General features: G+C 41.0%; 1 protein-coding gene across 9 annotated transcripts in view; it reads left to right on the top strand.

Annotated features, from left to right (window-relative positions):
- large2 (LARGE xylosyl- and glucuronyltransferase 2) overlaps nucleotides 1–18,301 on the top strand; it is a 39,925-nt gene extending 21,624 nt beyond the window's left edge. For 7 of the 9 annotated variants that reach the window (XM_027012723.2, XM_027012722.2, XM_027012724.2 and 4 more), the window contains 14 exons: nucleotides 6,906–7,110; nucleotides 10,863–11,152; nucleotides 11,542–11,624; nucleotides 11,880–12,003; nucleotides 13,121–13,292; nucleotides 13,375–13,479; nucleotides 13,612–13,724; nucleotides 13,873–13,998; nucleotides 14,383–14,538; nucleotides 15,124–15,287; nucleotides 15,523–15,801; nucleotides 15,907–16,053; nucleotides 16,227–16,422; nucleotides 16,507–18,301. In XM_027012723.2, coding sequence (XP_026868524.2) covers nucleotides 7,011–7,110; nucleotides 10,863–11,152; nucleotides 11,542–11,624; nucleotides 11,880–12,003; nucleotides 13,121–13,292; nucleotides 13,375–13,479; nucleotides 13,612–13,724; nucleotides 13,873–13,998; nucleotides 14,383–14,538; nucleotides 15,124–15,287; nucleotides 15,523–15,801; nucleotides 15,907–16,053; nucleotides 16,227–16,422; nucleotides 16,507–16,704 — 2,253 coding nt within the window. In that variant the 5' untranslated portion in view covers nucleotides 6,906–7,010 and the 3' untranslated portion in view covers nucleotides 16,705–18,301. Of the gene's footprint in view, nucleotides 1–1,263; nucleotides 1,465–2,259; nucleotides 2,298–6,905; nucleotides 7,111–10,862; nucleotides 11,153–11,541; nucleotides 11,625–11,879; nucleotides 12,004–13,120; nucleotides 13,293–13,374; nucleotides 13,480–13,611; nucleotides 13,725–13,872; nucleotides 13,999–14,382; nucleotides 14,539–15,123; nucleotides 15,288–15,522; nucleotides 15,802–15,906; nucleotides 16,054–16,226; nucleotides 16,423–16,506 lie in introns of those variants that run through there. The other 2 variants (XM_027012729.2, XM_027012728.2) reach the window with 2 other exon arrangements.
- Nucleotides 18,302–25,651: the final 7,350 nt, after the last annotated feature.

Raw genomic sequence — 25,651 nt, 5'->3', positions numbered from 1 at the left:
TTTATGGATAGAATGCAAACCTGGTGCATTAAAGCCATCTTCAAAATCAGTCTATCTGTCTCACTCTTTTTTTCTCTCTCTCTGTCTCTCTCATATGTCTCTCTGCCTGTCTCTTTCTAAGTCCACTGAGCCACTGTCGTTTGTGAGGCCTGAGACACTAGGAGATAGGAGCATCTGATTTGTGAGGCTTGGCGGGAGAGAAGAGAAGCAGATTAACAGGGTTTAAAGCTTCAAAGGGGCATCTCAAGCATGTGAAGGGGACGTTAAGAGAAGAACCAGGGATAGAGAGGATAGAGAAAGGAAAGACGAATGGAGAGAGAGAGAGAGAAAGAGAGAGAGAGAGGGGGCAAAAGAGTGTTTTTGAAGATTAGCTTGCTAATGCACAGGGTATCAAACTCAAGGATGGACTCCGTCACCGACTCCGGATGGCTGAGAGCCCATGGTCCTGCAAGGCAAAGCCCTGGAAGAGCTGTTCTTACTGCCTGCCAGGTCTACTCTAGTGACTTATAGATGGGAAAAGACACTTTAAGTTTCAGATGCTTTAGGCTCTTCACACACGAACACATCTGCCATCCACTTGGCTTATAGTTATAATGAATGTGGCTGCTATTGATTGGTTATTCTAGTGTTGAGGCCAGGCTACTTCCTGACCATATGATGAATAAAAAAAGAACAAAACTACATTTCTAAGAGGCAACAGATGTGTGTGTGTGTGTATATATATATATATATATATATATATATATATATATATATATATATATATATATATATTGTGTGTGTGTTAGAGAGAGACAGAGAAATGTGTATGTGGGAGCAGCAAGGTGATTATGTCTTAATCAGTGTGATCTTGTCTCTGATTATATGCACAGCTGAAAAGCCCCTCATTTAAAAGGGCAACGCTGTGCTAATGCCAGGTCCACTCCACAGAGATTATTCCAGCCCACTTTAATCACATTATCATACTTTCAGTGCAGCCTGATTGACATGAGCTATGAGGTTGTGTCAGCCCTTCTTGAAGCCTGCCTCTTAACTCACTGTTATAAAAAAAGGAGCAGAAGAAGGAAAGATCTTAAGAATTTTATATATATATATATATATATATATATATATATATATATATATATATATATATATATATATAGCTATCCATAGGTAACTTCAGTGACTAACTCCAGTGAACATGCCATCCAAGTCACACAACAAAGTTGATTTGAATAGAGTATCCAGTCTTTAGAATGATGTTCTCACTCGTGTTATGCCACATGAGTGTATCAGTTGCAGAAGGTCACTTCAGTACAAAACTCCCACACATTTGGTATATCAGGCAGGCAGTTAAAGGGCAGCTTTTGACACTGCCACAACAACACGAAAGAAGGGACGCAATGTTGCAGGGCTGTGCCAGGGAAAACCCACTACGACTCGGCACTCTCTTTCAGAGTGAGGGCCAGATCTTGAAAACTGGTCAGTCTGTTTTTGACTGTTTTGCATGACATGAAAGGTCAATTTTGTGTTCTGGCTGGTGACGGCGAGAGAGATAGAGAGAGAGAGAGAGAGAGAGAGAGAGAGAGAGAGAGAGAGAGAAAAGTTACTGAAGGATCGTAGGAACAAAAGGCTGCATGCGCAGGCCTTTTGTAGTTTTATGTGCATCCTTCTCTTTTGCACATGAGGGGAGGAAGAAGGCTGTAAACGTCACCAGGGCCTTTCTGCTTCTATATTTCTTATCTACAGCCTTTCCTCCTGCTTTACTAAAGCTTTTATCCCACTGGACCATAAGCATTTTGTTTTGTTGCTTGTTCGACAAAAGATCCTCATTAAAGCTGCCCAGCTAGCCATCTTCATACCAGCCCACTTCTCTCTGCCCACCCTCCCCTTCTCTTTCCTCTTTATGTGTGCCTGGGGTTAAGGTTTACCATCACCTCTTAAACCTGCCAGTCTCAGTACCCCTACATGTCATCGTTACTTAAAGCCGTACGAAAGAGCATCACAGTGCAATGTATGTTTTGTTCGCTTTCGGTTGCTGGTCGGGTTTGGCTGAGGCAACGTCCATGGCTTTATTTTTTTGATATTTCAAATCTGCTATAGCATGAAAGTAAAGTGAAGTAAAGCGAAGGATCTGTATGGTTATACGCAAATGTAAATATAACCTGGGAGTCGTGCGCAGATTCGTCGGCAAGGGGTTACTCCCCAATCCCCACCCCTCCCCCGGGGGCCAAAAGTCTCCTGGTTCACAGCCACTCCCCTGTGTTTTCTTATCAGAGAATGCTAATGAAGAGGAGATGAGAGATGGCAGGCAGGTGAGCTCCTTGTGCTGACGCAGCTAGCTGTGTGTGTGTGTGTGTGTGTGTGTGTTATGGGGGTCCTGCTTGGGAAGGCTTTGGTTAACATTGCGTAAGCTGAGAATAGGTTTCAGCCTGTATTTGTAAATGATCCAGTTTGGATTTCTTTTCAAGATAAAAAAGATAGGACAAAACTTGAAAAAATCCATTCTAAGCTTTCTTGTTTTTCAAGGAGTTTCTTGTCTTTTTATTCTACCTCCAATGCTTATCACATGAAATGCATTATATTCTCATGGCACTGAGTTAAAATAAAAGAAGTGCACATGCCTGAGTAATTCAGACATTGGGTCTGCATTTGAATCGCTTCCCACGGGTCATATGACAAACACCCACTGTGCCTTTCCTAATTATTCTCATGTCATTAGGGGTCAGAGCGGCCTAATAAGGGGGGCTGGGGGGTCATTAGCTGGAGGAGCACTTGGAAGAGGAGACAGATTGGCAGAAGCTGAAAGGCTCCCTCTGGCTGCAACGGGGCATATAGCTGGTAACTGACCATTTGGCCTCACGGCCATCGTCCTTTTTGTCATGGCTAGCGTGCACTGGGACACAGCAGTGTGTCGGTGGGAAGAGAGGAGGAGCAGAACAAAGAAAGAGAAAGACAGAGGGGAGGTAGAGAGAGAGAGACTATGGGAAGGATACAAGAGAAAGCGAGAGAAGAGATTAAAAAAGAGAAAGAAGGGAGCGAACGAGAGAGAAAATCATGCTGAAGGACTCAGATGACATAGGAAAGGGCAGAAAAGGCTGAAAGAGCCCAGGCCTGCGTATGCCTGACTGGACCTGGGCCTCGCTGAGCTACACAGGATGTGTGCAGAGAGGGGTCTGGAGGAGGAAGTACTCCATCAGGAAGGATTAAGGAGAAAGGTGTCCAGTGTCAAGCAACGTCAAATTAACCTTGGCTTCCTATGTTCATTTTAGTCTGGGAATAGGTATGTAATAGGTGCAATTCAGTGCAATTATTAATTGATTTGAATGCCTTTACTATAAACAATCCTGTGCAGTCTTCTCATGGTTAATTACTTTGGATTATATTTCATAAAGGCCATTAATGAAACTGAGCTGTTTCAAGGCTCAGGCCCTTCTTTGCAGAGGCACACTGTTACTTTAGCTTTGAGCTTCCTGTGTAGCATCATCATTTTCATTTCATTTCATTTCATTTCATTTATATATTTATAAAACATATTTAAAAACAACAGCAGTTGACCAAAGTGCTGTACAATCAAATTAGCAAAAACCATAAAATAACTAAGATGCAAGGCCAGTTTAACTAATGGCAAAGGAGAAACAACACCACCACCACCAACAAAAAACAGGACCAAACCACTAACACAAAAGAAAAACTTTCATACTGAATTAAAAGCCAAGACAATTAGTTGTTAGATGAGATTCAAAAACAGGTTGGGTAGGGTCCAGTCTAACATGCAAAGGCACATCTTCCATGATCTATGATCTATGACCAGAAGGAGATGGTCAGTGGATCTGAGTGACTTTGATGGAACCTGCAGTTTTATAGGTCAGAGATTAAAAGGTTGCTGCTAGACAATTTAAGGATATGTAGGCAAACAATAAAATCTTAAACTCAGTCCTAAAGCCACTGAACTGTCTAATACCATCATAAAAGGCAATACAGTAGTCCGGATGAGGCAGGATGAGATGAAAGCATGTATAACCCTTTCAAAGTCATTAAATGACAAAAAGGTCCTAACCTTTTAAGAGCCTTGGTTGAAAAAAGCTGTTTGTCACTGAGTTTATTTGTTTATCCAATTTAAAATCACTTCCTTTTATCACACTCAAATTTTGTACAGCAGGTCTTTTAAAAGGTTCTAGTCGACCAAGATAGATATGAGGGTCATCACAGGCACTTCTGGGTCCAAGGAACAGGACTTTGTTCTTTATTTTATTCATTAAAATGTAAAAAGATTAAAGCCATCCAGGCTTTTATGTCTCAAAGCCAGAAAAAAAAGGGTTTTATCTCCATATTTTCTACTATATTTAATACCATATTTTCTAAGAATGAACCCCCCCCCCACCCCAACCCCTATGGGGAGCATATAAAGAAAGAATAGGATTGGCCTGAGAATAGACCCTGGGGGATTCCAAAGGGAAAAGACACTAAGGAGGATACAAAATCACCCATGGCTGACAGAAAAACCTCTGTCAGAAAAGTAGGATCTGAACCACTCTAGGGCAGTACCTTTAATGCTGACACTGTGCCCCAAGCCAGAAAAGACGATACTATACTGTGTCAAAAGCAGCTATGAGGTCTAAAAGCATAAGAATGGCAGAATCCCTTGAGTCAGTGACTAATAAGAGATCATTAAAAACTTTTAAAAGTGCAGAATCAGTGCTTTGGAGGGCTTTAAAATCAGACACGAACATCTCAATAATACCCTGAATTACAACTAAAGTTGTGCAGTTTTCTCCAAGTTTTTTTTTTTTTTTTTTAAAGAAACAGGAGTTTAGAAATTGTCCTAAAATTAGAGAGGACTGAGGAGTCTAAATAGGGTTTTTTAATCATTGGTAACATTACCGCGTGCTTAATATTTGCCAGTACATTACCTGAGGCAAGGCTGCTGTTCATAATTGCTTGGCTGTTTGTCCCAATAGACTCAAAAACCTCTTCAAAAAGGCAAAGGGGAACAACATCTGTGGGACACACTGACAAATTCATATGACCAATGATTTAGGAGGGAAAGAGACACAGGCTCCAACTGGTTAAAATCAGCAGGGCAAGTGACAGTCATGGATGGGTTAAAAGAAGGGAATGAGTTGAGAGCTCTAATGATCGCAATCTTGCGTCTGAGAAGTGTCAGAACATTTCATAAGTATCTAAGGAGACATCAAGTCAGGCCAATTGTGGGATATTAAAAAAGGTATTAATGGTATTAAAAAGGAAATAAGGTTTAGGACAGATGATATCATGAATGATATCAGAAAAATATTTAGCTGTCACTCACTTATGCTGTTGGATTCCGTCTCTGTTCAAGGTCCCTGCAGTTATGGGCCTGCTTGGACCTTTTCCACGCTTCCTCCAGTAGATTTCTGTTTATTCACTGCTTGTCCATGCATCTGTCCCTGAGAAAATGGGGGGAGATGTTGTGTGTGCGTGGGCGACCGCGATCGGGTGTATTTGGCAGACATGTTGCAGTCAGAGTTGGAGTGCTCCCAGGGTGAGGAAACAAACGGTCAGAGTGAGGAGTCTGGTGCTGCAAGAGGGCTACAGTGCATATGGAGCAGAGCAGCAGCGTGACAGCGTGACACAGAACAGCACAGGCCATCACAAAGCACAATGTGGCACAACATGCCACTAATTAGTAACAGTAATTAGTTTATTACTTAAACAATGCTTATTACTTAAAAAATCTAAAAGTGAAGCCATTCTACCATCCTGCTCCAAGATGTCATATTCCATCCTGATTGCCAGGAAAGCAGCCTCGGTGGCTGGGTGATTTTAGTGTTTGTGGACAGAATAAAACCCATGCGGCCATATATATATTTTATAGACGCGAAAGGTGATTTTATTTATTTAGAACTATGCTTTCATACTGCAGCATGGTGCAAGCAGATGGCAAAAGCAGAAAAAGGGGGAGGGAGTTCAAAGGATTTTAACGGAAGTAATTTTCAGATCAGCAAAAACAGATTCCGCTTGGGCCCATCATCAATACTCGTTAAAGAGCAGTTTGTTTAATATGACAGGATGGCATTGCATCCTGAGATCACAAGTCATAACCTGCCGCATGGTGGCCGAGACAGCCTATCCGAGCACAACTCTGTGTTCCGCGGCTCTGTGGTTTATTAATGAACAGAAAACTCAGGTGCGCAGTCAGCATCTCAGACGGCATATCACAGATCCCCATGGACAAAAACTTAATAATCTCGCTCTCTTTATCTCTCGCTCTCTTTCTCTCTCTCTCACCTTCTTTCTTTCTCTCCCTTTCTTTTTATCTCCTGCTGAATAGTGTCCCGCTTTTAATAAACTTGATGTTTTCTGTTATTGGCAACATCCAATCTTGTTTCCTGCAGGCAGGTGTCTAATTAAAGTGAAGCATGATTAATTAAGGTCATAAAAAAAAAATAATAACCACAGGGGGTTGGATGCAGCATCTTTCTCTCTCTCTTTCTCACTCTCTCCGCTTTGTTTATGTGCATTTTGGGGAATGAGGGAGAGAGTCTCACGGCATGTGTGCTTTGATTAAGAGAGATGTAAGTAGAAGTGCTGCTTTGTGTGTAGATGACATAGTGGCGGGACAAAGGCAAAACCATAAGCTGACAGCTAGAAGAATAGCGTGCTTCTCTGCTCTGACATAGATCAGCTGAACTCAAGATAACTCTGCAAGCCTATAGGACTATTAAGAGATAGCTGAATGACAAATGGAAAAATAGACAATAACATTACTTAACAGACTGACTAGGTACTGAGTTTTTTAATGAGTTGTACCATATGGTTTTATGTCATTGCTGATGACACTGTATCACAACCTGGAATTCATTTTGTTTGTCTTTGAGTCATTGGAATGCTCTGTTCAGTTATGTGAATGCACACCACATTTCTGTCTGTCTTGTCTGCAGATAAGAAGATGCTGCAGGGAGGCAGAGTAAGGCTGAGCCCTACCTGAAGCCCCTCCTCCTCGCCCCTGAGCCCTGCCCTCCCGCTCGCCTGCCTCCATTCCCAGGATGCACTGCCCGTGCCGGGGGAAGCTGAAGCTGGCGTTGGTGTCTCTGAGCTTCGTCGTCCTGCTGACTTGGCTCTACCTGCTTGCTGGAAACCTGGAAAGTGAGTTCTGAACCTCCCTCTCCCTGCCTGCTGGGAACACCAGAGACCCTGAAACATTTCAGGATTCACTTCCAGGGAGGTGTGTCTTACAGCAGCAAATAAATACAACAGATAACATTGGTATACATGCACAATATTAAATACAATACAGCAATAATAAACCTTGGTGGTAATACAGCTGGATGCCATTTCCGTGAAATCATGTTAGTTTAGCTTTCCAAGCAGACTAGAGTAATAAAGTCACTCTGAGCATAGAAATGAAGCTTCATGTGTGTCTGGTGTTTAGGAAGGAAAATGTTCAACATTCTACCAATGATCTGAAAATCATTGCTAACTTCAAGTCATATGCATAAAGTGTTGTTTAGATTTAGGTGGTTAATGAACCAGTTTTACAGAGGAGACCTGTTGTCATGTTATACTGAACCTGCGAAAAGAACCTGTGCTTCAGATCCTGATTCCTAACAGAATAAGCATGAACAAGCATGAACAATAAAAAGTGAAGCTTGTTCATGCTTATTCTGTTAAGAATCACGATCAAGAGAGAATCGCAGGTTCTTTTCACCCCTGTCCTGTTTGTGTGTAGGAGAAGTGTAATGAAGCAAGCAGAGTCATATAAGATTTATAAATGAGCAAGCTGTCAATGCAGTCAAGACTGACAGTGTCTACACACAAAACACTTGAAGAGAGCGAAAATGAGTTCCACTTAATTACAGTTCAAAAGATAGAGAGGGTGTGTGTGTGCACGTGTGTGCGTGTGTGTATATTTGTGCAGGCATATGTGTGTTTGTGTGTGTGCATTATGCATTATGTTACTGAGTATCTTGGACCAAAGTGCAAGTACTGAGTTTCTCACACTCCTCTGTGGTAATAAACAGAATGATGCCTTGGTGCAGGTGTGTGTGTATAGATGAATTCCCTAAAATGAAAGAGTGAGAGTGTAGTCTGAAGAACCATGCCACACAGGGAAGAAATAAAAAATATAAATCTTTTTTTGCAGTAGCAAACAGGCTTTAAATAGAAAAACAGATTTTATAATTCCTCAAAAGACACTGATGTAACAAGATTAAACATCAAAGACCATTAGCTTTTATTTTCCCTGTTCTTACAGTGTATTCCATCTGTACATCTCTGAATAAGACATGTGATGATACACAGCAAAGAGCCTGCTTTTAGATGTGAAAAGCCAGCAGTGATAGGTAAAACTATTCCTGGAAGGTTTTTTTCAGTCTGTGTAATGGTTCTATTTGAGGGATATGGAGTTAAAAAGATTTTCTGATGCATCTTTGTTGTGATCTTTGATCTTTGGCTGTTACATTCACTGCCAACTTTACTAGAAACACTATCCACCTACACTCACTGGATACTTTTGTAATATGCTACTAACTATCTTATGCATGTTTTAGAAATGAATGACTACAAATTGTGCGATGCGCAATTCATTGCACTTTTCCTTGTTCAACACCAATCAGTATTTGACCACAAGATCGCTGCTGACTGGATATTATTTTTCATGGTAAACCACTGTTAACACCATGATAGACCATTGTTAACACCATGGTTAACATAAACCATGGTCTCGGATAACATATCATCCAAGAAGTGAACATGAAGAGACATACGGTTATCATAGACAATGTGAACAAACGTAAACGACGACAATAACCGACAACCTGCACACTTCGACTGGGGTTGAAATACACAAATGAAACACTAACCCTGGTGCAGGTGTGTGCAGGCGTCGTTACCAATACACAAACAAGACCCTCCTACTGCACGTGGCGGGCCAACCCACGTGACTCACGGAAGGCAAGCATTACGTGACAGAACCCCCTCCCAAGGGGTGCAGCTCCTGACGTGTCCATCCAATGAACGCGAACACACGTAAACACACAGCACGGCCAAGCCAGGTGCCCATCTAGTACCAGGCAGGCCAGGTGCTGTCAGCAAGGGAGACCTCGCAGCGAGACGGAGAAAGGAAGCTTCCTTGCCTCTCTCAGGGCAGCCTGGTACACTCTCAATGATGTTGCGCCCAAGGCGCAAACACAGACACACAATAGCACCCACACACAACCATATAAGGCACCGTGACGTGGCGCCCTCTGTCCTCGCCTCAACGGACATGCGGAGGTGCAAATCCATCCCGGTTCCAGACGTGCTACCTCCCCCAATGGTCCTCCCCTCTCCCACCGCTCTAGGAGCGTTCCAGAGGTGGTTTGCCTCCGAGTCTTTGGGCAGACCCTTCCAGTCTAGCTGGCGAGTCCGCTGAAGGGAAGGGACTCCGGAGATCCCGCCGGCTCCACCCAACTGCCCTCTTTTTGGTCGTTGTGGTGCCCCTCGGTCCTCCTCAACCAAAGCTCAGCCTTAGCCCTCCCTCAAGAAATTCCTAGGGGTGTTCCCCTCCACCTCCGGAGTGGACCCGAACACCAGTTGCGGTCCTCTTCCCAATCTCCTGGGATCTAAGAGGTGGCAGTGCAGGAAGTGCTCACGCACCTCCCACTAGGAAGTCCGTCTTTTGCTGCAGGCGCTGGCCTCCTGTGGTGGTTGGTCATTCTGTAACGCGTGGTGGCCCGAGTGCCGAAGGGCAGGACACACAGACTCCAGCGATGTGGACGAACATTTATTAACACAAAACGATAATGGCACTCACACGTATTACAAACGATAAACACAAACATGAACATGAACATGTAACAGCTGACATTAAACAAACACGATGAACACGCATACATTTTAACAATGACGAAAAGAACATTAACACTTTACACCAACAATGACCAAGGACACTGCACACAGTGACACGGGTTTAAATACACATAGACAAGACAAGGTGCAGCTGTGTGCAGGCGTGGCCACAAATGAAGGTCCTCCCACTGCACGTGGCGGGCCAAACCACGTGACTCGCGGTGAAGCGAGCGTTCCGTGACAGTTATCATGCAAGGCAGTGTTGCAGCAGATTTGACACACTGTCACTGCTGGGTGAAGACTGGTGCATTACTCAAAAAGGTCCCACAAATAATGATCCTGTAGAAAGAAACAAACTGCTGATAAAGACTTCAACTCTCCATGGCAACAGATGTGCTCGATAGCTATACATTTACAAGGTGTTTCTAATAAAGGGACTGGGGTGCATATAGTGTGTTTTGCCAGCACTGAATTCTGCATGTCTAGAGAGTGTGCTGTTCCTGTTACGGGTGAAGAGAGAGAAAGCAATGGCTTTGCAGTTTCAGTGCAGTGTGTCCTGTGTTCTGACGGCTTCACACTTGAATTATCAGTGCAGTGTGAAAACCACTTAAATTCACATTGCCAATATGTATGACATTATGATATGAATATTTCATTTCACAAGCCAAAAACAGATTCATTTTTTTCAAATTTGTAGTTTTACGACATCTACATAGGTAGGTTGGGACATTTTAGAGCAGAGACATTATTCCTCTCTGTGTCATTTAGAAAAACAGCAAAGACTAAATTAAAGGGTCTCTTTGCATATGGTTCAACTTTCAATTGAAACTTTTTAAAGTCCAGTGCCACTTTAAAGACATATCCCCTGCAAATGTATATAAAACAGCAACAAAAAAAGATATTCTCAGGATTACATGAGACACAGGCAATAATTAAATAATAACAGACAACTGCCAACAGACAATAAATACTCAGCACTTAGGGTAATAATAAGTCAAACAGCAGTGTAAATATTGTTTTGTTTTACCTAAACAACCATCTGTGAAATCCCTCTTGTTGTGTTGTTACAGACGGGCGCTCCCTGCTCCTCTCCCCGTGTCTGGTGGAGTCGACGGAGGCGCGGCTACTTGAGCGGGAAGTCCTGGAGTCACGGGTGCGACAGGTTGAGGAAGAGAACCGGCAGATCCGCCTCCAGCTCAGCCAATCGCAGGGCCTGGCTGCCCAACCGGGTGAGGGTAACTATGGCAACCAGCAGTGGGTGGCATCAGCAGACACAGGTCCAGAAGATGTGGAAAACACTGCAGAGGAACGGGCCAATCACAGCGAGTGTGCCCGCTCTCCCACAGCAGAGAAGTGTGAGGTAAGACAATTTTCATTGCAGATATAGTCCTGCCTAAATCAGTGGTGCACAATGGCATTGTGGGAGATGTAGGCCTCATCAACCGCAAAGAGAAGCAAAAAGGGAAGAAAAGAAATTCAGTGACATTATCAGTGGAATACTGAGTCATTAAGAGTGTTAGAGATCACATCATGTCACAGGGACTTAACATAATATAGCCACCACTAAGGCACTGTAGGAGATGTAGGCATAGAAAATCATCATAGGGGATAAAGCTCTTAGCAATGCAAACAGTAGGTACCCAGAGGCTCCAAGAAACTCTAAGGCATTTATCAGTTAAAATGCTATATGTAGTACATCCACTGAGTATTCAACATGCAAATACTTGTTCTTTGTCTTTGTGCATATAGCTGATCCACGTGGCATGTGTGTGTGCTGGTCACAACGCCAGCCGGGACGTGGTCACCCTGGTCAAGTCCATCCTGTTCCACAGGTGAGGACACCGCACCAAATTAAATGAAAGTAAACAGTGTTGCACCATACATAGTATTGTCCAGACAAACCCTTGCCCCCCTGCAACGTTATTTATAGCCTAATATGTGGATAATATACAAAAACATTTGCACACATTTGTCCAGAGACAGCTGAAATAATTTCTTCTCTACTGACCTTTATTGAGTATTTTGGTGGCTCTGCCTGAGTTTTTTGAACATGTTTGACTGCCTAATGTTCATCTTCCTGCTTCCAGGAGAAACCCATTGCATTTCCATTTCATTACCGACACAGTAGCCAATCAGATCCTCAGCACTCTGTTCCAGTCATGGATGGTGCCGTCGGTGCAGATCAGCTTCTATGACGCGGATGAATTAAAGGTAAAACCTCTCTGTTTTGTTGAGAGCATGCGACCGCTTCTGTTAAACCTCCGTCCCAGACACCATGCCTCGGGGTAGCAGCAGAACCTTCGCAAGGGCTCTTTAAAAAGCACTGCAACTACCTGTAGCCAGCTGCAGATCCTTCAAACAAGGCAGAATACAACCCTCTCATCTTAATACAAGTGTGCAAGACAAGGTTGTTCTCTTCAAGTGTCACCATAAAGACACATCAAAGGATGCAGTGAAGGACACTGCTTCTGTAGGTGGAGTTTGTGTACATTTCTCTATTTTTAAATTTTCGCTCTCGCTATCTCTCCAGGACACCTTTTGCTTCCATCTAGGAGGTTCACTGCAAAGAACAGCACAGAACTCAAACTTCATTTTTGATCATACATTTAAAGTGATAGTGCAACTCTTTTTATAAAGAAAGAATGTGGCACATGAATCCCAGTACAGTTGCTTTAAATTATTCAGAATGGGTTTTTTGTTTTTTTTTTCTTTTTCAGTTGCACTGTGTGGTAGTGTTTGTGTGGTTCACTATTCCTACATAAATCCATATTATATACAGCTCTCTGTACACCCCCTCATCCTATACTCTCTGTTTCTCATTTCCCTCTCTCTTGTCCGTTCTCTTTCAGTCTTGTTCTTCTCTCTCCTCTCCCTCTCTCTCTCTCTTTCTTTCTCTTTCTATCTTGGTCTCTCTCCTTGATTGTGCTTTCACCTGTGATAGTGCTGTTTGGCTCAAAGCTTCTCTAATCACTACATGTGTATGGTTCTCTTTGCTCTTCTGTGTGCCCTTAGACAATCTGACCTTCAACTCCTCCAGCCATTCATTTTCAATATGCATGTTAAGCTGGGCAAAACGACCCATTAAACCATACAAAAGTGGCGAATAAATAGTGATACTGTTATAAAACGGTTCAGACCCAAGGCAGTGTCCAGGTGATCCACAGAACTATCTGAAGGTTATGCTTAATAGTGGCATTAAGATAAAAAAATGACTGCCTGTAATCGAGTCTGCTGGCAATTCTTTTTAAATGAAAGCTTTCTCCCTGTCTTTCTCTCTCTGTCTCTCTCTTCTTCTATCTGTTGTTTTTGTATCTCTCTTCTCATATAGTCAGAAGTGTCATGGATACCTAACAAACACTATTCAGGAATTTATGGACTGATGAAACTCACCCTTACCAAAGCTCTGCCCTCTGACCTCTCAAAGGTCATTGTGCTCGATACAGACATCACCTTTGCTACAGACATTGCTGAGCTGTGGGCCATCTTTAGAAAGTTCACAGGTAATTACTTTAATGACTGTTCCTTTTGAACCAAACATACTGTTTGAAAGATGATGAATCAATGGTGCTTTTCTTATTGCAGAGAAACAAGTGATTGGGCTTGTGGAGAACCAGAGTGACTGGTACCTAGGTAATCTCTGGAAGAACCACAAACCCTGGCCAGCCCTAGGACGTGGGTTTAACACAGGTGAGGAGAAGAACACAGGGTAATGAATGGATGTCTACCATACTGAATGTTCACTTAATAATAGAGAGGAAAAACTGCATGGTGCTTGCTGAGTTGGGCTTTGAATCATGAAAATATTCCCAACTGCTACAGGGGTGATCTTGCTCTATTTGGAGAGACTGCGGCGAATCAGCTGGGAGCAGATGTGGAGACTGACAGCAGAAAGGGAGTTAATGAGCATGCTGTCCACTTCCCTCGCCGACCAGGTGAGGGCGCTAGAATCGAGATGTCTTTGTTACTCCAACAGCGTCCTCTGTACCATTGCGTCCAATGTATCAGTGCAAAAAACCTGAAAGCCCAGTGGTGAAAGTCTTACACTGAAATAACAATATGCACTTTGAACTGTGGGTACAGGATATATTCAATGCCTTCATCAAGCAGAATCCTGTCCTCGTACACCAGCTGCCCTGTTTCTGGAATGTACAACTGTCGGACCACACCCGATCTGAGCAGTGCTACACGGAAGTGTCAGACCTTAAGGTAAGGAATGAGGTATTTATGAACCAATCAGGAAGTAAAGACTTCAGAATAATGTAATAATATAAAATAATATAGAATAATATAAAAGTAATTATATTGAACATGGTGTCTGTTTTTATACCCTGTCACTGCCTTTTGAACTTGAATTGGGCTTTAAATATTAAAGAAATAGCTTAATCTAATTTGCTTACATGGCTAACAATAAATATCATCTAATAACTGCCAGTTAGCATAAAGTTATTTAAATAACTTTATTCAGTGTTAAAAGTTTGAACTACTCCTTTAACACACTGAAAAACAGGTACAGTAAATGAATAAAAATCACCCCACTCATATATAGCCATCATAGATTTCTGGTTTTATTTGTATTATTTTCTCTCACAGGTGATCCACTGGAATTCTCCCAAAAAACTGCGAGTAAAAAACAAGCATGTGGAATTTTTCCGGAATCTTTACTTGACCTTCTTGGAGTATGATGGGAATCTTCTCCGACGGGAACTCTTTGGGTGTCCAAGTCAGGCCAGCTCTGAAAACACACGGGTGAGTCAATTCATATGTCTCCTGACCCAATCCAGGAAAAAGCTTAACCATAACTCTCCTCTTGTTGTGTATGGACAAAGTTGGTTAGCTTTTTAACATAAATAATCCATACCTGAAGGTCTTTTATTTGAACAGGAATATCTCATATACAAATCTTATTAATGCAACATGTACATTTCTTAGTATAACGGTATATATTTAAAAATTTAATTAGACCTCTAACTGACATGGTGGTGCAAAGATAGCGTGTAGGATACGTGCAATTTGGAGAGAATGGTGCTTAATGAAAACAAAAGTAAATACAAACTTAATGATAATGGTGACGATAAAATCGAAACAATAACTGACAATGAGGATTATGATTAAATGGACTTTATAGATGGAAATCAAGGGTGGATTGAAGCATTGGTATCATGGCTAAGTGATGGGGGAACATGAGATGCCTGTGTGGAGCATGATAGCAAAAGCAAACACAAAGCAAGTGGAAGTGTGTGCAAAGGACCACGTGGTGAACCCGACCATGTGGAGAAGAATACTAGCAGGGGACCATTACATCTACGGCGCTTATGCATTTATGTTTTTCAGCTTCAGAAAGCACTGGAAGATCTTGATGAGGATGACCAGTGCTATGATTTCCGGCGTGAGCGGATTATGGTGCATCGTGTGCACCTATATTTTCTGCAGTATGAGTACACACCCACTGAGGATGACATGGACATCACATTAGTAGCCCAGCTCTCCATGGACAGGTGAGGAAGACCCACATGTACATACCCACATACGCACCAATGGATGCACAGCATGTCAGTATCATTCAAACCGCAGCCACATGTGGTGATTTTAAAGGATCGATATCCTGACAGCATTTTGAGGTTTATTAAGTTACTATTTTCAATATAAACCTTCTCGGGCATTTTCTATATAAACACCCCTCATCAACCTGTCCTGAAGCTGTTTCTACCAGTAATGTGTGGTTTCCTACAGACTTCAAATGCTGGAGGCCATCTGCAAACACTGGGAAGGACCCATCAGTCTTGCTCTTTACATGTCCGATGCTGAGGCCCAGCAGTTCTTGCGCTATGCCCAGGCCTCCGAGGTCCTCAAAAATCGCAAGAACGTGGGATACCACATCGTCTACAAAGAGGGCCAGTTCTACCCTGTTAACCTGGTCCGCAACATAGCTCTCCGGAATGCAAAAACTCCCTATGTGTTTCTAACTGACATTGATTTCCTCCCTATGTATGGACTCTATGATTACCTCAGGTCAGTCAGATTTAAATTGTTTAAAGTGTTTACATTTAATAATTCTTTCTTAGCTTTAGCTTCACTTATTTAACTTTAATTCTTGTTGCTAATTGATTTCTGTAGAAAATCCATTGTCCAATTGGATATGGCAAACACCAAAAAGGCTCTCGTTGTGCCGGCCTTTGAGACTCTGAGATACCGCCTCTCCTTTCCCAAATCCAAAGCTGAACTGCTGTCCATGCTTGATATGGGGACTCTCTACACCTTCAGGTAAGGTGGAAAGCTCTCACAGAAACCAGATCTCCATAAGTTTTAATTAGTCATAGCACCAAAAATCAAACTGTCTGAAATCTCACTGTTAATTATATCTTTATGTATTCACTACTTCTATAATAAGTAGTGCTGAAAGTAACTTTAACAAATATTAATTTTATCATGAGTAGGTACCATGTTTGGACCAAGGGTCATGCCCCAACTAATTATGCCAAATGGAGGACAGCCACTACACCCTACAAAGTGGAATGGGAGGCTGATTTTGAGCCCTATGTGGTCGTCAGGAGTGATTGCCCTGAGTATGACCAGAGATTTGTGGGCTTTGGCTGGAACAAAGTGTCCCATATCATGGAGCTTGATGCACAGGTAAGTGTATTACCAGTTTAAGAGTTACTATTGATTACTTTTGGTAGAATTACTACTTAATGAGCATTAATGGTTATATTACAGGAGTATGAGCTGATGGTATTACCAAATGCCTTCATGATCCACATGCCCCATGCACCTAGCTTTGACATTTCAAAGTTCCGCTCCAGTGCAAGTTACCGGTACTGCTTGACAACACTGAAGGATGAGTTTCACCAAGATCTCTCTCGAAAGTATGGTGCTGCCGCTCTAAAGTACCTCACCGCTCAGAGGAACATCTAACCTTCAGCCTACATTTACGTACATTCATCAGGACACCTTAGTTCAGTTTGTGGTTGCCCTTTGGCCACATTGCTGCTCTATAAAGTGTTTGGGGTATCTGGAGGTTCTGAACTGCGCTTTCACACACCTGCATCTGTGTAGAATCTGCTGAATGCGGATCAGAAGACTGGACCTGTAAACCTTATATTTGAATATAGGTGCCACATCAAAGACTCGAACACAGTGATGTTGGCTTTAATCTGAGGTATGTCAGAGACTGGAGTGAGATACAGAAGGTGACACTCCAAATGAATGGCTAATACTTGACCAAACACTTCAACTGCTGACTAGCAGGTCCCTACATGAAGTCTACAGTTTGTGTATTGATGGAAGTCTGGTGAGTACCACTTGCATAAAAGCATTGACACAAATTATGATTAAGGCGTTTTCTTTTTATTTTTCCTTCTTTTTTGACAATCAGGGCTTTTTCTCCAGTAAAAATAAACTGTTGGCATATGGCATATGGTAGCTTTGCTCCCAACTGTGTGAATCCGGTGGAACAGGTGGGTTGAGCAGTGCTGGAGAAAAAGTGTGAGCTTTCCAAAGCCTCTTCTGCTGGACTGGAGGCTGGAGAGATTGACAAGACTAAAGGGACAGATGAAGCCTTACTGTTTCCTCAATATTTAAGATATTTATGCTTTCTGTTTCTTTAAAAAAAATATTGTGAACAAATTATGGAGATTGATTTGCAGTGTAGGTTTTGATTATGAGACTGAAAGACAAGTCACTTTTTTTCTACAAACAGAGTACCTTAGGGGATTGAGAAAGTGAAGGCTTCATGAGGATGCATATTTTGTTTAGTGGGGATACTAGAGAACACCCAGTAGTGCATATCTGCTTTCATATCTGTTGGGCATGATTTGTGGTCTCAACATGTGTTATTGCTGCATTTATAACTCTCACTTAACAAATTTCCCACATGTTATGGCCTGCTTATCCCATATCCAGCATCATAGTGTTTAGATTTCACAGCTCTCATCAATTCCACTGATACCACTCAAGCTTAAGCCTGTACATGTAAAGAAATACACATTTGTTTGAAAAATAGAAAATATCTATAGACTACTATGACATGTTAATGAGGGTAGCACCACACACTAGGGACCATCAAAATGGTGAGAACCCACTTGTTCTCTGTTGGAATCAGATGTTTATTTAGACTGTAAAATTCACTTCATGTATCATCACTGATAATCTAACCAACTACTATATCAGTCAAGCTGCAATGTAACCATAACTCGGTTAAAAGGATATGTAACAACAAGAGTAGAACATACACAAAAATGATCAAACAAATCTAGGACGCAACCTGAGGCATTTCACTGGGTCATTAATGTTCTCCTGTCTTACATTGCTCATCCTCCCATACACCCTGTAGACTGCACACTTGTGCAGCCTGTGCCTTTGCTGTGTTGTAAAACTGGATATTGATTGTACAACTGTACACGTCAGCGGGGCCTGCAAGAGGTACTCTATTTATTATTATTGTTGACTTAAATCAATCATATTTTTCTATGTAGGGGACAAAGTGCTTTAAATAAATTTGCCCTTTTTCTAAGATGGCTGGCTGAAGTCTTTTATGTCCTTTGCAAAGTATGTGGGGGTTTGTCCTGGCTCAGTCCGTCAGAGAAACTGAAAATCGGCTTGATGTAGCAAAGCTGCATCATGAGAGGTAAGGCTGAATTCCAAGATAAGCTTAAAAGAAAAAAAAATGCACAGAAATAGATAGAGAATGACTGTCAATCTTATTTTCTTTTTGTTAATCTCTTATGGAAAAGTGCTGGTTTAAATCCTGATCAGGAGATTGGATCACTGACATAGCATTAATGCTAATCAGACTTCTTGGAAGATAAGAGTTAGGAATGTCAGGAAGTTCAAAATCTGGTGTTTGAGAAAGATGTGGAAAACCCTCCAAATCAAAGCTCATCAAACATCTGTGCTCATGCATGCTAGGGGGTCTTTTTTGAGTCTTAGTCTCCAAATACCTGGACTTTGTTGGCATTTATCATTTTCCTTGATACTTGTAACCAGCACCATCTAATAAATTTAGAACCCAAGCAGTGTCTTTGATCAGAAATTGTCTGCGGTAAATGTGATGTACTTGTAAAAGGGCAGCAAGGTTTATTTTCACTGAACATTTTAAAATTCCTCCTGACATAGGGTCTCAAGAGGATAGAGGAAAAGAATGACATACAAAACTAACGAGAACAAGCTGAAATTATAATTCAGATAAGTTGAAAATGTTTACCTCAAAGGGACAGAAATTGTTATAAGGAAATAACCGCCAGATATGGAATTTCTATTATTTCCACCAAAAAAAGCCAAACCTCACTCTTATACTTCTCAAACATGGGCCCAGTGTCGTGGAACTAACACAGGACAACAGACATTCAGAATGTCTGTCTTATATATAACACTGCACTCTTTTGGCCAATTATTTTATACTTTGTATTAAATATGAAAAACATGAAATATCATATACCACTTCAAAGTTTCATTGCTACATGTATGGCAGCCATTGTATTCAGATGTCTATTCAATTCACAGGTACGCCTCATTTTATTTAATGAGGTACTGATTAGCAGATCACCTGAATCAAATCTTATTTACAGAGCTATGTGAAGGACTGGTGGAGAGTATGCCAAAACTCATGAAAGCTGTGAAAATTGGGGTTATTCCACCAAATATTGATTTCTTCCTAAATTAAATCATTAATAAAGCATTAAATCATTGTGTTGTTTAAAAATGAATATGAACATGTTTTCCTTGAATTATTTGAGATCTAAAAACACTGCATCTTTTTTTATATTTTGACAGTTGTCATTTTCTACAAATAAATGCACAAAACAACAAAAATCCAGTAGTTTATGGAATAAAACAAATGTTCAATTTACTCAAACAGACTGATAAATAGTCAAACCAGAGGAACTGATCATTTTGGAGTGATCTCTTAAAACAGATATAACACTTTTCTTGCACAACTGATGAAGGACCTTTTTCTAAAATGTCTTGGTTTTCTGGAAACCTTGTTTTCTTCACTATAAAATGTAATATCTCCGCATCTTTTACTATGGTACTTTAGTTTTTGAAGTTGATGTATTAAAAACAGGAAAGATGGTCAAGCATAAGGGTCCTAGTGACTATAACAAGGGTCACCTTTTATGAATAAATGACTGGGCTGGAGCATATCCAAAAACATTTTTGGGGTGTTCCCAGTATGCAGTGCTTTAGTACCTACCAAAACTAGTCAAGGAAGGAAAACCAGTGAACCGGCAACAGTGTCATGGGAAACCAAGGCTCACTGATGTTTTTGGGGAGCAAACAGTAGCTGGTCTGGCCCGATCCCACAGAAGAATCACTGTAGCCCAAATTGCTACAGGCATATGCTCTGGGTCTTGTTCTGCTAGGACACCTTGGGTCCTGACAGTCATATAGAGGTTACTTTGACATGTACCACTGACCTAAACATTGTTACAAGTCAATACACCCCTTCATTGCAAAGTTATTGCCTAATGGCCCACAGCAATGCATGAGGAGGAATGGGTGATGATAATTGATCCTTCTGTGCCAGTTATTTTAGTGGCTGTTTCAATATTTATTGCCTGGCCAAAAAAAAGGTCACCACCTGGATTTAACTAAGCAAATAGGTAAGAGCCTCCCATTGGATAATTACTGCATGGGTGATTATGTTTCAGATGGCAACAAGTTATTTAACCCTAACTGATACAGTGAGTAGCTTCTCATTTGTTAAACAACCATGTCGAAAGACACATCCTGTGGTCATGGAAAGATGTTAATTTGTTTCAGAAAGGTCAAATTATTGGCATGCATCAAGCAGAGAAAACATCTATGGAGATTGCTCAAGCTACTAAAATCGGGTTAAGAACTGTCCAACGCATTATTAAAAAGTGGAAGAACAGTGGGGAAACATCATCTTCGAGGAAGGAATGTGGTCAGAAAAAATCTTAAATGATCGTGATCGGCGATCACTTCAAAGTGTGGTGAATTCAAATCGTAGAAAAACACCAGTAGAACTTAGGTATATGTTTAATAATGAAAGTAAGAGCATTTCCACACGTACAATGCAAAAGGAACTCAAGGGATTGGGACTAAGCAGCTGTGTAGCCTTAAGAAAACCACTTGTCAGTGAGGCTAACCGGCAAAAATGGCTTCAATTTGCTAGGGAGCATAAAGATTGGACTCTGGAGCAATGGAAGAAGGTCATGTGGTCTGATGAGTCCAGATTTGCCCTCTTCCAGAGTGATGGGTGCATCAGGGTAAGAAAAGAGGCAGCTGCAGTGATGCACCCATCATGCCTGATGCCTACCGTACAAGCCTGTGGTGGCAGTGCTATGATTTGGGGTTGCTGCATTTGGTCAAGTCTAGGTTCTGCAACGTTATGTACCCAAAGAGTGAGGTCAGCTGACTACATGAATATACTGAATGACCAGGTTATTCCATCAATGGATTTTTTCTTCCCTGATGGCACAGGCATATTCCAAGATGACAATGGCAGGATTCAGTGGGCTCAAATTGTGAAAGAGTGGTTCAGGGTGCATGAGACATCATTTTCACACATGGATTGGCCACCACAGAGTCCAGACCTGAACCCCATTGAGAATCTTTGGGATGTGCTGGAGAAAACTTTGCGCAGTGGTCCAAATCGCCCATCATCAATACAAGATCTTGTGGAAAAATTAATGCAACTCTGGCCAGAAATAAATGTTGAGACATTGCAGAAGCTTGTGGAAACAATGCCACAGTGAATGTATGCCGTAATCAAAGCTAAAGGCGGTTCAATGAAATATTAGAGTGTGACCTTTTTTTTGGCCAGGCAGTGTATTTAAATGTAGTCCATCTAGAGCAGTTGCATGCTACAGTACCACAGCCATTATTCAAATGATCATTTCTCTCACTCTTGATGAGCATGTCTTTGATGTTTTTGTCTCATCTGTAGGAGATTAGTGAAAGATCTTTAAAAGGGGATGCGGTCTCTACATCATCCTAGAGGATTCTGAAGCCTTATGTTTAATATAAGCCACTGTTTCATTTGTAGGATGATAAGTCAGCACCAAAGGAATTCTTGTAGCCCTAACAGCAGATTGTTCATAGCTCAGTGCATCCACGCTCTGAACAGGTAAAACACAAGCAAAGGCATCATCTACGACATCCACAGGATCCCACATTTTTGAAAATATTCACACATTTCCATGCTTCCCTGGTGGAAGTCTTCATTCTCATCGCAAATGTGTTTAAGTCTAATTACCTGTGAGTAGGGGATGGAGTTTTTACAGGCCTTGAGATGTGAAGAATTGTACTGCAAATAGGAATGAGAATCTGTTGGTTTATAATAGATGGTGGTATTTAAACAAGAATGATCAAACTTCACTGAAATATCCAAAAAGGCTATCTTCATGGCAGGATGTGCTATACTCCATGTATATTCAAGAGCTGGGAGGAACTTGGAGAATGAAGAAATTGGAGGTCTTCTAATGTGCATGTAGCAATACCAAAAATGTCATCACTGTATCTTAAAATTGTAAGGGTACAGGTCCAGTATATTGCTAAAAATGTTTCTCAACAACTCCAACAAAGAGCTTTGCATAGGATGGTCTCATTTTAGCACCCATACTAATTCCTCTTATTTGTATGAACTTAAAGCTAAATGTGAAGCAGTTCAGACTTAACACAAGTCTTAACAGTCCTAAAAGAATATCTGTGGGAATATTTTTCTCAGGTCTTGCATCAAGAAAATGTTTTAAAGAAAATAAGCTAACTGTGTACATACTTTTAATGTCCATTGAAAAAAGCAAAAAGAGTTGGCAGGTAGCATTTGTTCTTTCAGGTGTTCAAGGATTTGTAGAACATGTGAGGAGTCTTTAACATATGTAGGTAAGGACTGAACAAGTGGTTGAAAATGTCATCCAGAAACTGGGATATTATTTCTGTTGGGCAGGAACAAGCAGATACAATAGGATGTCCAGGATTATTGTCCTTATGATTTTTAGGGAGAAGACGAAAAGGGCTACAGTGAGGATTATGTACAATAAGATTTTGTGCAGAATCAGGGAGGTGTCTGTAAATGTGGAGTGATGTGATGTCAGAGCTGTTCTGCATATAAAAACTATAAAATATTATATATATCTCATGACATGCATATAGAGTAGTCTGGACATTTTTTAAATAAGCATGTACAGTCATGGCCAACAGTTTTCACAATGTTTGCTGCTTCAGTTTTTATAATGGCAATTTGCATTAACTTTAGATTGTGAAGAGTGATCAGATGAATTACAATTAAGTAATTTCTTGCCCTGAAAATTAACTTAATCACAAAAATTACTGCATTCTAGCCATTGTATTTTAGCCCTTCCACAAAATGATCTGCTAACATCATTTCAGTGATCTTCTCGTTAGCTCAGGAGAAAGTGGCGTTACCCGGTGCCCACCCAGCACAAGGCGGGCCAGGAACCTCCCTCTCGTTATTGCTTCAGAGCTAGGAGTTAACACACAGGTGGCGACAATGACCAACAAAGGGAGCACACACAGATAGGGGTTTAAATATATACATTAACACTTAACAATAAACCCTGTGCATGTGTATGCAATCCCAAAGGGGCGTTGATACAAAACAGATATTCACAGTATGTCACGATATGGCCCCGCCATCCTCTTCAAACATCTCCGTGTGTGTGTGTGTGTTCATTCGTCTGTAGTGCCATGCCCTCTTGTTTTGTCCACCTGTTCCTTGTTGTGTGTAATCGTCTTGAGTATATATATGTCTCATGTGTTGTCGTACGTTTGACGGTGTTTGATGAGACTACAGCCTATGTGTTATGTCATGTGTGTTAAGTGTTACATGTGAAATAAATGTTTGTTTCAGTGCCTCGTCCCTGCATTCTGCTAAAGCCTCCTCACGTTACTCAGTACATGTGTGGATCCCCCTGCTTGTGGCGGGCCTTACCATGTCACTTATGGGGGAGGAGCAGTCCGTGACATTATGAAATGCTTATAATTGTACTTCACTATACCATATAAACATCTGTCAAAAGGATTAAAAAAACGGAGGCAGTAAACTTTGTCTCAAAACGTTTGGCAATGACTGTAGTCTGAAATGGTGGAAAAAATCTTTAGTATCTGCAATGGACTTAAATCCATTAGTTATTGGCCTTGTAGGTACAAAGACGTTTTGATAGGACTCAGGAGAACTTAATTCTAAATCACTGGGAACAGAGACAACTGTCTTGTAGTTTAAACAGGCAGGAGAAGTAATTGGTCCAGTAGTACTATTATTTTCATTCATTTTCTTAAGCAAAGGAACTTGTTTTTAATATGAGCCATGGAATATATCAAAATTTATCATAATTTAGTTGGTGAATTAAATTCTGGCATTTAAAAAACAGTTTGGTGTCAGAATTCTGTGTGTATTTAATGTATTTAATCTTGATTTTAATATTGTCTATTTCTTCATTAAGTTTATAGATTCTTCTAACTTAGCTACTGTTTGTCTCATAATTCTTCTGCAGCATATAAAGAGTTAGATTACACTGACCTGTAGTAGTGTCCAATATATATATATATATATATATATATATATATATATATATATATATATATATATATATATATATATATATATATATATATATATAATAGATAGACTTAAATATTTTGTGGAAAACTAACCAATAATTTTACCATCCTTAGATTAGCCTGCTTTTTATGATTTTATGTTTAAATCTCCTTTAGTCAGTATGTCAGTGCCAAGAGACCTGGAGGTTAGAAGCCAATGTGAAGCCTGGTAAGGGGCGGGGGGGGGTTAACCATTAACAGAGGTCGAGAAGGGTGTGGTAAGCTGTTAGGCTGCTCTCTTCCTGCACTGTGAGGGATAATGCATGTGTAATTGCCTGATATGGCTCTTCATGACATTATGATGCATGGGAGTGCATTGCACATGGAGCAAAAGTCTTAAATAGCACTTCTCAGTGCTCTTTCATGTTAGCAGACAGAGAGAACCATTCCAGAACAGGGCAAGCCATTCGCTGTTTCTTGTCAAGAGGCAAAAGATATGAAGCAACTATTATAAATTGTCAGTCATAATAAAGCTTTTTCCAGTGAAACAAGGCCAAAGTGTCAAAAGTTGAAGGATAAATATGACAGTATAAGAGGAAATACAGAAAGGCTTCATGTGGATAAGATTATAAAGGAGAGAAAGGGGGGGGGGGGTGGGAATAATTCTCATTATTGTAATCATGTCACAAACTAAATCGAAGCCCCTCTGTTGTGAGAGTCTAACACTGGAGTCCCCCACAGATCAATGGTTATGTTGATCCACTTAATTCCTCTTAAGTTACTTATGGGAAGCCCAATACACTATTTATCTTTCCACATGGGGTTCAGATGGTGGGAGTCCCCTAATAAGACCCATATCAGTAGCAGTATTGGCTGATGGATTATGGAGCTCAAAAAGTATATCTTATCTCTTGGGGTCTGTCTACTGAAAGCAGGTAGTGAATAAAGGGGTTATTTGATCAATGTTGCCTAGAGGTCAAAAGTGATAGAAGTTATCACTGAAGTGAAAGAACACATGCAGCCTGATGTTTTATTAGTCTGGGTCATGGTTTCCACATCTGGCTTTTGTGTGGGTATGTCACCTGCATGTCAGTAATTTCAGTGAGTGATAATGTTGAAACCAAAGGAGTCATGAAGAATTAAAGTTCTGCAACTTTCAAAAGCTGGTTTTCTGGGAAGCTAGATTGAGGCACAGGTTAGGAAACTGAAGCAACATTCTCACCCTTTCTACTTTTGCATAGTAGAGCAAGGCGTTAATGATGTGTTAACTCAGTAAGTCACTTTTAGCCTTGTCATTGAACAATATTCACAGAGAAAACCAGTTATGAGGCAGAGAGCA

Source organism: Electrophorus electricus, chromosome 4, assembly GCF_013358815.1.
Source record: "Electrophorus electricus isolate fEleEle1 chromosome 4, fEleEle1.pri, whole genome shotgun sequence".
NCBI classification, from domain to species: domain Eukaryota; kingdom Metazoa; phylum Chordata; class Actinopteri; order Gymnotiformes; family Gymnotidae; genus Electrophorus; species Electrophorus electricus.
The sequence above is the reverse complement of the archived record's forward strand: the minus strand, read 5'-3'. Positions and strand labels throughout refer to the sequence as shown.